The 15,277-nt window shown below is 30.6% G+C and overlaps 1 protein-coding gene across 2 annotated transcripts in view; it reads left to right on the forward strand.

Annotated features, from left to right (window-relative positions):
• Nucleotides 1-13,588, forward strand: part of LOC139521924 (sideroflexin-1-like) — a 60,254-nt gene extending 46,666 nt beyond the window's left edge. Inside the window, exons 9-11 of one of the 2 annotated variants that reach the window (XM_071315685.1) lie at nucleotides 529-572; nucleotides 6,661-6,708; nucleotides 10,112-10,344. In XM_071315685.1, coding sequence (XP_071171786.1) covers nucleotides 529-572; nucleotides 6,661-6,708; nucleotides 10,112-10,205 — 186 coding nt within the window. In that variant the 3' untranslated portion in view covers nucleotides 10,206-10,344. Of the gene's footprint in view, nucleotides 1-528; nucleotides 573-6,660; nucleotides 6,709-10,111 lie in introns of both variants that reach the window. The other variant, XM_071315684.1, reaches the window with a different exon arrangement.
• Nucleotides 13,589-15,277: the final 1,689 nt, after the last annotated feature.

The following is a 15,277-nucleotide window of genomic DNA, read 5'->3' on the forward strand; positions in this document are numbered from 1 at the left end:
AGGTGCTTATCATATTCTTGCAATTGTAAAAAAATATATATACATAAATATCTAGAAATTGGTTGCGGTGGGAGTTAACTACCCTTATATCTAATCAGTTGGTGCTGCATTTCATTTTATGCAGCTAGAAACACCATGTCTATTTAAAGGGGAATAATCCTTACATAAATTGATTGTCTCCCATATTAATTTCTCTTCCATGTGTTCAGTGTTCTATTGTGATGTATTTTATTTTATTATTTCATTGTTATAATACAAATCATTGTAATCATTGTATGAAATTTATAACCCACAAGGGTCCATAATTGGATTATTAAAGTATTCTTATTCTTATTCATATTCTTTAATATTGTGATTCAACTGATTCAATATAAGAGCAACGAAATGTTTATAAAATATAATTTTGATTGTTCTGTAATGATGACAATTATATGTACTACAGATTTATGAAGTAAGAAAAGGGAAACTTATGTAAAAAATCAAATAAACACATGAATTTTCAGTCATATTATTTTGTTTTCTTTACAGCCATGGTTGAATGCTCCAGTGCAAATTGGACTTGTAGGATTTTTGTAAGTTATTGCGAACCCTATGATAGTTTTCCATAGATTCACCTGCAAGTAACCTCTTGATTCAATCTTTTGCAAGTTCTATTGTCCCATCTAACAAATACAATAGCTTTTGTTCTCTGTGAAGTTTATTCAACAGGACCTTTAAATTTTTTCCAAGAGAAATCTATCACTCATTGATTAATTTACCTGAACAAAAAATTGAACTGTCAATGATGAAAATACATGTACAAATAAGGAATTACAAAACTGCATGTGATGTTGTATTTATTCAATATCAATAACACATTTTCAATTTGTTTGATATAAACACTGATTTAAAAATTAAAAGTTGATTTCTGATCAAATTTCAATATTTTACCTATTAAAATTAGCTTTTTTAGTGTGTTCACAATTAAAATTTGAAAACTATAATGTTTAAATTAAGATCTTCATAAATGTATTCTTTATAACTGAACAACCACAAAAAAAACATGCATATTCTTTGGAACAGTAGTAAAAAAAAATCAGAAATAAACTTTTTATAATTGAATCAGTGTTTATATTGAACAGATTGAAAATATCTATACTATTAAACGAGAAGACCTCATTTTGGGTGTCGCTTCTCTTCTTTCCACAATACATTAATCAACACGCCTCTGTTTCATATAGGTACAGTGCATAGTCGCATTTGTCATCCATTTATGTGATTATTCAGATTGAGTTATTTTGGGAGAAAAACGAGAAAAAAGGCATCCGGATATTGTCCCGTCATTGGACGAAATTTTAAGTCAGATTAGACTTCCGGTTTGCGTTTTTCTGTACACTTTGAACATACATATACTACGAATAAAGTGTATTTTAATTCTATCTGCTATCATTTTCAAGTTAACTATCCACGGCGGTCACAGAGTTTATTAAATGGAGAGGGTCTGTATACTATATCAACTGACCACCATGGATCGATTAGTAAACTTGGAATTGAAAGTAAATACACTTTATTTATATAGCAATGAATGTTCATAATATACAGATAAGCGCTAAAATTATTCATGTGAACTTTTGATACCTTTTTTGAAATTCTCCAGTCATTAAATCTTTTACAAAATTCATTTATTACAACAACAAAAAAAAGATGTAGTATGATTGCCATGTTGAGACAACTCTCCACAAGAGACCAAAATGACACAGAAATTAATAACTATAGGTCACCGAACGGCCTCCAACAACGAACAAAGCCCATACCGAATACTCAGCTTTTAAAGGCCCCGAAATGACGATGTAAAACAATTCAAACGAGAAAACTAGCGGCCATATTTATGTACAAAAAATGAACGAAAAACAAATATGTAACACATAAACAAACGACAACCACTGAATTACAGGTTCCTTACTTAAATGTTCATAACATACTAAATGTATGTTCATATTGAAATTGATAGAAAACCAAAAATTGGGAATTTTGGAAATGAAGAAGGAGGGATAAAAAAAAACATTTTCCTGTCCCCAATAACCTATGACTTATGATACATTTGCTGAAATTCTCCAGTCATTCAATATTTTACAAAATTCTTCCAACAGCACTTTACATACTTTAAACTACGGTCTGAATGCCCGCGATTTCGCGGGTGTGTTCTAGTATTATTTAAAATTGAATAAATACTGTATCACATGCAGTTGATGCAAGTTTATACATGTTTTTCAATCATCAAAGAGGATATTATTTTGGTCAGGTAAATTAATCAATGAGTGATAGATTTCTCCTAGAAGAAATTTAAAGGTCCCAAATGAATAAACTACACAGAGAACTAGGTCTTTCCTGTAAAAGTGATGTTTTCGTAATGTACTTTGTACGACCTTTCGTTCGATATACGACAAGCATACCTTCTGAAACTTTTTCGCTTTTAACACTTAATGACCTCATCCGCCTACATTTTTGTGATCGGAATTATGATATATGTAACATAGAGTAGATGAGCTTTCATTTGATATGCGACAACGCCATGTTTAAGAAAGTTTGATTTTTGCACTTAATAACCCTATCCAACTAATTTTTGGAGGTCGGGAATTTGAAATATGAAATGTACGCTTTATGTTCTTTCATTTGATATGCGACAACCTTACCATCTGAGAAATCTGAATTTTGCACTAAATGACCCCACCCTTCCACCTGGGATGAAAAAGAGGTTTAAAATTTTCATTTTTAAATAGAGTTTATTGAGACCTTCAATTTGATATATCAGATGACCCCATTTGACAAAGTGCCAAAAATGATGCAATATCAACGATATAAATAGAAGTTATGAAACTTATAAAGTCAATGCAAAACATGAAAATTTCAAATTGATTTTTTTGGGTGTTTTTTTCAATGGAATGTTTTTGGTATTTGTTCAAACATATAACTATGTTAACTTCTTTAATTTCTTTAACATTTTAAGTGGTAAGCTTTTGTTGATTCAGAAATACATGCCGCTGCTTGCAAAATTTCAAACTGCATTATCTCTAAAACGACAATAGATATCTCAAATCTGTTAAATGATAAATGATCTACAGTTAAAGGACAACATTATAGAAAAAGAATTTGGACAATTTCAAAGTTTACCAAGGTTGCAATTAATTATCAAATAAATGATGCAATACCAAACTTGAGAACCGAAAGTCGTAGAGACATGGGACTATCACCATTCAACTCAGGACCACTTGACCTTTCAAATATCATAAGGTCAAGGTCATAGTATAATGTGAAGGTCAAGGTGAAATGTCGACATGACCTGACATTGACCTCAAATTGAAGGTCTTGAATTACTGATCATCTTTGCAGTTTATAGTAGGTTAATATCTGTTACTTTTAAAAAGATATACACACAATACTATACTTTTACAAATCATCCCGTTGTAACTTTTGAACAGACAGTCGGACACTTTTGACCTCAGTGTATAAAATGTAGAGCTCGTCGAGAGGAACATTTTATACGCTGTAAGTATGCAGCAAACTCTTATCGTTTTCTTAATATGCAAGCTTGAAATTGCAGCGTAATTTTTTTTTGCACTTAGTGACCTTTGACCTTGGGTGCAAATTAAAGGTCACATGAACTTAAGATTATTGGTGTAGGTCCCAAGTCTTTACAACTTCCGGTTCTTGAGATACAATTTTTCAAAAATTGTGTATATTTTTTCAAGGGAAATAGCTCCTTATAAGGGTTAACAACAAAATGATTGTATATGTTTATTATCATTGCCATCTGGTCTTGTACATGTTGCCGTTTTCAAATCGATTCTATCTTGAACACTTTTTGAGAAAAATGTAAAAGAAAGAAATTGCTTCAAGGGGACGTAACTCTCATAGGGAATGATGAAATCCTTAGCAGCCTCATATGGTAACACATCATGATGAGATCTAACTATTGTCCAAATAAGGTCATGATATCTTTAAAAACAATGAGGGGGGGGGGGGGGGGGGCCATGTCGAAAAAAAACAATAAAATGGAGATAACTTCTTAAGGGGATGTTGAAATCCTACACAGCCTCATCTGGTAATACTTCATGATGAGGTCTACCGATGGTCCATATTTGGTCTTGATAACTCCAATAGAAACGAGGGGAGGCCATGTCAAACAAATGCTGGATGAAAAAAAAAAAAAACTAGTATCTCAATTGTTAGTAAAACAATTGAAAGGTCTTTCCTGTAAAAGTGATGTTTTCGTAATGTACTTTGTATGACCTTTCGTTTGATATACGACAAGCATACCTTCTGAAACTTTTTGCTTTTTACACTTAATGACCTCATCCGCCTACATTTTTGAGATTTGAAGTATGATATATGTAACACAGGGTAGATGAGCTTTCATTTGATATGCGACAACACCATGTTCTAAAAAGTTTGATTTTTGCACTAAATAACCCCATCCAACTTATTTTTGGAGGTCGGGAATTTGATATTTCAAATGTACACATCATGACCTTTCATTTGATATACAACAACCCTATCGTAAAAGAAAATTTATTTTTTGCACTCAATGACCCCATCCAACCTATTTTGGGGGGACGTCAATTTGAAATTTGAAATGTACACTTTATTTTCTTTCATTTGATATGGGACAACCTTACCATCTGAGAAATTTGAATGTTTGCACTAAATGACCCCACCCTTCCACCTGGGATGAAAAAGAGGTTTAAAATTTTCATTTTTAAGTAGAGTTTATTGAGACCTTCAATTTGATATATCAGATGACCCCATTTGACAAAGTGCCAAAAATGATGCAATATCAACGATATAAATAGAAGTTATGAAATTTACAAAGTCAATGCAAAACATGAAAATTTCAAAATGATTTTTTGGTGTTTTTTTAAATGGAATGTTTTTGGTATTTGGTCAAACATATAACTATGTTAACCTCTTCAATTTCTTAAACATTTTAAGTGGTAAGCTCTTGTTGATTCAGAAATACATGCCGCTGCTTGCAAAATTTCAAACTGCATTATCTCTAAAACGACAATAGATATCTCAAATCTGTTAAATGGTAAATGATTTACAGTTAAAGGACAACATTATAGAAAAGAATTGGGACAATTTCAAAGTTCACCAAGGTCACAATTAATCATCAAATATATGATTTAATACCAATCTTCAGAACCGGAAGTCGTTGAGACATGGGACTATCACCATTCAACTCAGGACCACTTGACCTTTCAAATTTCATAAGGTCAAGGTCATAGTATAATGTGAAGGTCAAGGTGAAATTTCATCATGACCTGACATTGACCTCAAATTGAAGGTCTTGAATTACTGATCATCTTTGCAGTTTATAGTAGGTTGATATCTGTTACCTTGGGCTTATTATATAAAATGTAGAGCTCGTCGAGAGGAACATTTTATACGCTGTATGTATGCAGCAAAGTTTTATCGTTTTCCTAATATGTAAGCTTGAAATTGCAGCGTAATTTTTTTTTGCACTCTGTGACCTTTGACCTTGGGTGCATATTAAAGGTCACATGAATTAAAGATTATTGGTGAAGGTCCAAAGTCTCTACGACTTCCGGTTCTGGAAATACAATTTTTCTAAAATTATGTACAATTTTTTAAGGGGAATAACTCTTTATAAGGGTTAATAACAAAATGATTGTACATGTTCATTAACATTGCCATCTGTTCCTGTACATGTTGCCGTTTTTAAATTGATTCTATCTCTTATACGTTTTGAGAAAAATGCAAAGGAAAGAAATTGTTTCAAGGGGATATAACTCTCATAGGGGACGATGAAATCCTATTCAGCCTCACATGGTAATAAATCATGATAAGATCTACATTTTGTCCAATTAAGGTCATGATATCTTTAAAACCAACGAGGGAGGGCCATGTTGAAAAAAATCAATAAAAGGGAGATAACTCATAAAGGGGATGATGAAATCCTTAACAGAGTCATTTGGTAATACATCTTGGTGAGGTCTATCGATGGTCCATATTTGGTCTTAATAACTTCAACAGAAACAAGAAGCGGGCATGTCAAAAAAATGTTGGAAGAAAAAAAAGAAAAAAAAGAAAAAAAAACATTAGGAAAACAATAAGGTCTTTCCCATGTAGGGGAAAGACCTTAAAAAACAGGAGAAAAACAATAAGGTCTTTCCTCGTGGAGAGGAAAGACCTTAAAAAAACATTAGAAAAACAATAAGGTTTTTCCCATGTAGGGGAAAGACCTTAAAAAAAAAAACAGGAGAAAAACAATAAGGTCTTTCCTCGCGGAGAGGAAAGACCTTAAAAATAGCTATTGTATTGATTCAATGGGACAGGTAAACTTACAAAAGTTTAAATACCTTGGTCAAGAGCAGACCATTCTGTGGTAAGTTTCCATTTGGTTCGCAATAAATCTGAACTAATTCTTTATATGAATAAATCATCTGCTCGATATATATGATACTTTTTTTTCAAACTTTTTTGTTTAAAATATGTGATCAATCTTTATATTTTGACTGACAGCTGATAATGTAAAGTAACAGTTAGCATAAATCCTGATAATCAGTATATATTGAGTACACAACTAGTCATTACAATTTCATTTTATATTTGTTTTGCTGTTAGATAAAAACTAGATACTTTATTTTTGTTTATTTTTAGTTTGTTGTTTGCCACTCCATTGTGTTGTGCATTGTTTCCACAGAAAAGGTATGTTATTTTGTCACATCTGACATTTATTTAAATCTTATATTATTTATTATGACACACTGATAATTTATTTTCTAATTGAAAGATGGTTATGACAGTTATGTAAAATTTCACTCAATCAACTTAGCAAATATATAAATAAATAACATAAAGATTATACTCCAAATATGTAAAAGCATTTTTGTTTTTGTTTTCAAACTTTTTGTCTTTGTTTTAAAATAAGAAGCTGTAATAACACGATTTTCTATACCTATTCAGTTTACTTATGGTGAGTTATCTCCCTTACATATAATTGATTCCTTTAAAAAGGGACATTTATAAACATCAATCTGGGGAAAATGAAGAAAATGAAGTAACCTGACCATGCAGATACAATGTTGCTGAATGAAGAGAAACATTGAATATTTTGTCCCATATTTTTTATATATTTTTGTATTGCCTGATTTCTAAAATAGGAAGTGTATAGCAAATGGAAAGTCTCTCTGTCTCTATTTTGTATGTGCAACTGCTGCTACTTCATATTTTATTTCTTCATTCAAATGACTTTGGTCCAATTTTGACATGACATGGACATTGTCATACACACAATGTATACAGTACACATTTATAACCAACTCCTAAACCTGTGAAAATATTCCTGATTTTTCTCTCGAAATCTTTTAACTTTTTATGCCATTCGTCTTTGCTAGCCAAGGATAGCAGGAATATATATTTATGAGGTACCGATTTCCGTGTCCCAGATGTAACTGCTTCCATTCAATCAAAAAGGTGCCTATAAGATAGTCATGTGTGAATGTAGAAAATGTAAACACTAGTCTTTACTTCAAAAGATATGGTAATATATAGTGACTCTTTTAGAATACTTTATCGACCAATTGAAGTTCTGGGTAAATTGATTTGCTATATAAATACAGAACAGAACAGAACATATTTTATTTCCAATTAAGGGCCCACAAGGGGCATACAGAGTATACATGAATAAGGCAAAAGAATATTGATTTGCATAGATACATAGATACAAACATTTTTTTTTACATACAGTTACAATACAATTACTAACTCATATTCACTTTAATAAATTTACCAACAGCATTAAGGACCTGATTGTCTTCACAGTTTAATAAATAAATAAATTTATGCTGATTATCAAGTATAAAAAAATTTGGAATTCTTTGGCAAACAAAGTCAAAGAGAGCATCTCTATCTGATTTAAAATTTTCACAGTTAGTTAAAAAATGGATTTCATCTTCAACACAGCCAGAGGAGCATTTTTTGCAAATTCTTTCATTTCGTGGAATATTTGAAAAACGACCAACTTCAATTTGAAGCTTATGAGCAGAAATACATAATTTGCATATAGATCTTCTAAAATCAAAGTTCTTAATTAAAGAAAGATAATTTTCATAACCAAAATTCTTAAATTTCACATAGTTAAACAGTTTTCCATCAGAAGCTTTATTTTGGCTAGCATACCAATTGCTAATATATTAGTGTGAATTAATTTACTAGATATGTTTAAAAATTTATATTGTCCGAAATGTTTTACTTCTTGTTTAATTTCAAAAACTTCTAATACTTTTTTAACAAATGAGAACCAAGAAGTTATGTTAGATTTGTGAAGCTCTTGGCTGCATTTATAAGCATCTTTCAATAGACTGAATTCAGTCGTAAGATTTTCAAATCTATACCAGTATTTTACAATTGACTTTACAATATCATAATGTAAGGGAAAATGTCCCAGTTCTGATAATACAGCAAAATTGACACTCCTTTTGTGTACACCAAGTATAAATTTAGAAAATTTAACATGGAGATTCTCACACTTAAGATTTTTAAAAATATTTTCAAGATTAAATAAGGAAGACTGTAATTTATTACAAGAGACATTATAACCTCCCCATACCTCTGAATTATATAACAGAATGGGTTTAAGGGTATGATCAAAAATATGAACACAAGATTTTATTCCAGGAGACAAATTGATCCTTTCTAAGTTTATAGTAGGCCTTAAGAGCCTTATTATAAAGTTCAGTTTTAGCTAGATGAAAACTTCCAGATGCAGTAAAGTGAACACCTAAATATTTGTAATGAGCGACACAGTCAATAAAGTTATTCTGCAGTCGAAAATTCTCCTGAATTTTCCTTCCAGCCTTATTAAAAATTATGACTTTAGTCTTTCTAATATTAACTTTCAGGCACCAGTCAGCACAATATTTTTCTAGCTGATCAAGTCTACTTTGAAGCCCTGTGGCTGATGTTGACATAATCACAATATCATCCGCATACATCAAACAATTTAATTTCTCTGAGTTTAGGGAAACTGCATCCAGACAGGAGTCAAGATAAGATGGGAAGTCATTTATAAAAATTTTAAATAATGAAGGACTCAAGTTGTCTCCTTGTCTTACACCTAATTTAATGCTAAAAGGGTCAGTGAGAGAAGCTCCAACTCTTACACATGCTTTACTATTATTATACATATCTGATATAGTATTATAAAATAGAGTACCAACTTTCATATTAATAAGCTTCAGTTTAAGACCTATATGAATTACACTGTCGAATGCTTTGCGAAAGTCTACAAAACAAGTATATAGTCTACCCTCTTTACTGTGACAGTATTTGTCTATCAGTGTTTTCAAAATAAATATATGATCTGAAGTTCTGGCATTTTTTGTAAAGCCAATCTGAGAATTATGAATTAAGTTGTTTTGGTACAAAAATTTGTCAAGTCTTGTATTCAAAATATTGTTAAAAAGTTTACCAATTGTACTAGTAATTGTTATACCTCTATAGTTAGATGGATCACAAGGATCATCTGATTTAAAAATTGGCGAAATAAAACCATCAGCCCAAATCTTTGGGTACACACTATTCTTGAGGCACAAATTAAATAATTTATATAAGCAACCTATCAAATATGACTGACTATATTTTTTACATTTCATTTGAAATCAAATCAGGTCCACAGGCCTTGCCTGATTTTAAGCTCGCAATAGCATTAGAAATTTCTTTTTTACTAATATCATTATCTAAATCATTAAAAACTAAAAAAAAATCTTTGTCATTCAGGATCATTTCCAACTGGTTAAGTCGTGAATAAAATGTGTTATCAATTGCAGTGTGAAGATTACAGAAGTGATTGGCCCATGTATCAGAATCAATTTGTGAAGAGCAGTTTTCGTTTTTGCTATCCTGAATGTCATTTATTAATTTCCAATACTGCTTAGGGTTTTCTACTCTAAGAGTATCAATTTTTTGTAGCATGGAATTGATAAATTGCTTATATTTATCTTTTCTACATTTATTATAGATTCTAAAATATTTATAGTATCTGCCTTTAATAACAGGATTTGAATGCTTGATTATAAATGTAATAAGTATATGAACTTTTCTTTTACAGTTCCATGCGTATAAACCATATTGAAAAAGAACTGCAAGAAAAACTTTCCGCATCAAGTCCACATGATTGTGTCTACTTCAACAAAGGGCTTTAATAACAATTTTAGACTTATTGTTTATAAAATAGCTGAGTTACAACTGAAGCATAATGTGTGATAACTGATATGCCAAAATGATATTTTGATGTTGATTGTTGAAACTGAGTACTAGGAGATGTGACTGTCATTTAAATAGCTTAGTACATGAATAGTTTTTGTCTTGGTACAAAATGTATAATGATTAACATGCTTTTTTGTAATACCAAGAGAGTAAATTAATGATTTTCAGTCTTTTAATTCAATTTTCTTGCATTTTGATTCATCTGTCATTATCAGTTTTAAAAATATTTAAATTTAACCAAAAAAAATCAAAATCTCAATGCTCTAAATAAAATTGCATTGCTTTAGATGAATATAAAAAAGGTAGTGATTCAGGGTTTGTGTTTGTTGTGGCTTTAATCATACTTACAAAGATGCAGTTATAACTGTTATTAAGAAAATGAGCATGATATTTAAGAATAGATAATCATTAATTTACATTCTCTTCTTGCCAAGATTTGTTTTTATTTTCAAGATTGTTATTTGCAATCAATTGAATCTGACAGAACAAACTTCAAAATTTTTAACAAATACTGGAGGTCTGGCATCTCAAGAAATTTTTCTACCAAAATATCTGGTAAAGAAATGTTAGTTTGTAGTTTATAATTACTGGTACTCTCAATATGCATTTGCAATATATTTCAATTGCAGTTTTACAATTAAAATCATACATGTATATACAAATTCGAGTTTAGATATGAGAATATACTGCAAAAAATCCTTTCCACATCGTACTGGTACCTTCTTTTTATAATTTTGCAAACATCAAATAGACATACAATTATAAATTTATGGTTTTGGTTTTCCGCAATGTCTAATCTGACAAAGACATGCAATCTACACAAATTATTTCAACCTATTCACAGCTTATATGCCAACTTATGCTTGATGTTCTGTAACTGTTAAATATTACATACATAAACTCAATATCCTGTAACTATTATATTAACAGAATTATGATAAAATAATAGCCATTGATGAAATTTATTTAGCCTTCATTTTTTGGAAGGAGAAATAGATCTAGTCTTAAAAATTTCATAAGATGTCTTAGAAAATTATATTTGAGACGAAATATGGAGGAACAGATTTATATTGTCTTATTTTGTAAAAATTTTACTGTATTTATGTTTTTGATAGTTTGCATTGGTATATATATATATTATATTTTGATTTTTAAATTTAAGGTTGAGGGAACTGACTGAAAAAAATTTAAATACTGCACAAGAAGACCTCTAGAACATAAAGTCATAAATTTACTATATAAAAAGAGTCAGTTATCAAGCGATTGTCAATCATACCATTCTTTTTTTATATTCAAATTTCTGAATTATTTTTTAAAGATAATTCTTATTAAAGATTGATGTGCTTGATTCACAAATTTTCAAATGTCATTCTTTTAGTTTACATTAAAGGAAATCAGTTATTGTAAATATGAAGGTTTTTTTTCTTGATGAAAGCAGCAAGACTACTCAGTGTTCCCATTTACAATCATTACGAAACTGGTGTTCCTTGTCAATTTTAAGATTGAACTCAAACACACCTTGCCAAGAACTGGATTCAAACTTACAACATAAATTGACAGGTTTAATATCTCTGAAGATGAACTACTTAGACCATTTGATAACCATGCTCCCCAGTGAATGATGTTTTTTCATTAAATTTTGTAATGTTTTTAACACTATTTTTTATATGACCGCAAACATTTTTTTGGGATCGTATAATGGTATGATGTCGTCGTCTGCGTCGTTGTCCAAAGACAAATTTGGTTTCCGGACAATAACTTTAGTTTAAGTGAATGGATCTCTTGAAATTCAATAAGAAGGTTCAATACCACAAATGGAAGGTTGGGATTGATTTTGGAAATTATGGTCCCAAGGGTTTATGAATTAAGGCCCAAAAGGGGCCCAAAACAAGCATTTTTCTTCTTTCTAAATAAAAACTAGTGTATAAGTATTTCTATTGCTGTGACATTGTACCACAGTGTTAAATACCACAAGTAGAAGGTTTGGATTCATTTTGGGGGTTATGGTGCCAACAGTTTAGGAATTAAGGGCCAAAAAGGGGCCAAAATCAAGCTTTTTTGTAGTTTCTGTACAATACCTTGTGTGTAAGTGTATGGATCTTTCTGACATTGTACCACAAGGTTTCATATCACAAAAGGAAGGCTGACATTAGTTTGGGAGTAATTTTCCCATTTATGCAAAAATTAGGGGCCAAAAAAGGACCAAAAACAAGCATTTTTCTAGTTTCAAGACAATAACTTGTGTTTAAGTGTATGGATCTCTCTGAAATTGTACTACAAGATTCCATACTACACAGGAAAGGCTGGGAGTAAGTGTGGGGGTAATTGCTCCAAGGGGGGGGTCAACCCCTCAAAAAAATTTTCTCAAAAATTTGTCAAATTCAAACTTTTGAAAAGTTTCAAGAAGATATCTTTAATTGCACATTATTGTACAATAGATTCGTAAGAACAGGAAATATGTTTTGTGTCAGAAACCTATATTATGTCAAAAATTTGATCACAATCCAAATTCAGAGCTGTATCAAGCTTGAATGTTGTGTCTATACTTGCCCCAACTGTTCAGTGTTGGAATTTTGCGGTCGTATAAAGCTGCACCCTGCAGAGCATCTGGTTGAATTTGTTACTATTAGGATTTAAAGCATTGCAGTTTTAGACTTGTATTTAATTCATTAGAATTCATCATTACAGTATTAGCAATTATTATTGTTCAAGCATATTAAATTTTTATTTGTGTTAAATTAAGAGCTTTCAATTTGACTGTATAGTCCTGGAACTAGATCTGAATTGTGAAGCTCTGTGCTCATTTAAAGTACTTGACTTTTTATCAGAATGCTATTTCTAATTTAAACATGAATGTGAAATTCTGATTGTTTTCATCATTGCTTGGTGGAAAAATTTGTAGAAAAATCTTGTTTGATAAATCAGTATTGGTTCCATTCATGTAATCTTATGAATTGTATTAAGCAACAAAAGAAGTCTGAAATGTTCAAAAAATTATTATATTTTTCATATGATAAATGGAACATTGTTTTTTTTCATTAAAAAATTGAAAATAATCAGATAGAAAATCATGCTAGTCTTGTGACCATATTACGATTTCTGTTCAGAATATTATTCAGAAAGTCTGAATTTGTATGACATTTATTTTGATAAATAATATGAAAAATCTTTGAATTTTTATCTACAATTCATATTTAGACAGAAAATATACACTTTTCAACACTCACACTTATGTATGAAACACTTTTCATGTTTGATAATAATTGATATCTTCACTGATACAGTTGTTGCTGTTGATAAATAAAATTGTTTTAATTTACATTAGTTTTTTAAAAATCCATGAAATGAGGTCAAGGTCAGGTGAACTTTGTCTGATTGCCATGTAGACCTTGCAAGGAAGCGTTATACCAAATAAGGGAGCTACCATTTGATTTTTATGGGGGGGCTAGGATGAAAAATTTTGTCCTGCATTTTTTTTTAGTTGTAATCTCTGTCCTGCCTTTTTATTTTTCACTCTATTCGGTCCTGCCTTTTTTTTATAAGTTTATCCTGACTTTTTTTTACCTAAATTCTCATCCTGCCTTTTTTTTTACTCAAAACTCCTGTCCTGCCTATTTTTTTCAAATTTCATCCTAGCCCCCCCATAAAAATCAAATGGTAGCTCCCTAAGTTATCTTATAAATCATAATAAGTAGTGTTGTCAAATAGCATACTTTTGCCTTACTGTTTACTCGGATAATTGTTCAACGATTAACCGGTTAACCGGTAGTTTAAGTTGATGTTTGAAGGCCTTATCTATAGTACCCTACACATAGATATAAAAAGATGTGGTGTAAGTGTCAATGTGACAACTCTCCATCCAAGTCATAAATTTACATTTTTATAGTATGATGAATTGAAGCTTGTCCTTTGGCATTATAAGGCTTGTCTGTGAGGATTCCTGGCGACGTTTTACTATTAATAATACTATACATCGTATCAACTATGACGTTTGTACTTACTTTTTGTATTAAATTCAGATTGAAAAATTAAAAAAAACTTCTTGATTGTGTAGAATTGAATATGTCTGAAACAAATGATTCTTTTATTTTCACTTGTTGTCTCCGAAAATAATGTGGAGTGTTTCAATTTAAAATATTTAATATAAAAAAGAAGATGTGGTATGATTTCCAATGAGACAACTGTCCACAAGAGACCAAAATGACACAGAAATTAACAACTATAGGTCACTGTACGGCCTTCAACAATGAGCAAAGCCCATACCGCATAGTCAGCTATAAAAGGCCCAAAAATGACAATGTTAAACAATTCAAACAAGTAAACTAACGGCATTATTTATGTAAAAAAATGAACGAAAAACAAATATGTAACACATAAACAAATGACAACCACTGAATTACAGGCTCCTGACTTGGGACAGACACATACATACATAATGTGGCAGGGTTAAACATGTTAAAGGGATCCAAACCCTCCCCTTACCTGGGACAGTGGTATAACAGTACAACATAAGAATGAACTTTTAAAATCAGTTGAAAAAGGCTTTACTCATCAGATGGACAAAAATACAAGTAGACTTGGCGGGGTACTTAAGCATGTTCCTTGTACTATCAAGTATACATTGATTACATTCACAATTATTTAGTTAGCTTTTCATTTAAAGTATGACAAAGCCTTGCACGACGAAAGTTGCATTTTCAGATGTAGGTCTACACAATATTCGATCAAAATTGAAATAATGAAGTAAATCGTAAAATTCTATCAAATTATTGATTTAAAGTTACTGTTAAAAAACATGTATACTAATTATGTTTCCTTAAGATCTTGCCCAGACTGATAAACATGTTCTAATTAATTTTATATTTTTGAAATTAACAAATCAAATCAAATCAAATATTTTATTGTCATATAAACTTTACAGTTTGTGACTAACATATATTAACACAATAAACACAATAAACATATATACATATTAAACATACACAATAACAACAGCATCAAAATTTAT

The sequence above is a fragment of the Mytilus edulis genome, chromosome 4 (genome assembly GCF_963676685.1).
Source record: "Mytilus edulis chromosome 4, xbMytEdul2.2, whole genome shotgun sequence".
Lineage (NCBI taxonomy): Eukaryota > Metazoa > Mollusca > Bivalvia > Mytilida > Mytilidae > Mytilus > Mytilus edulis.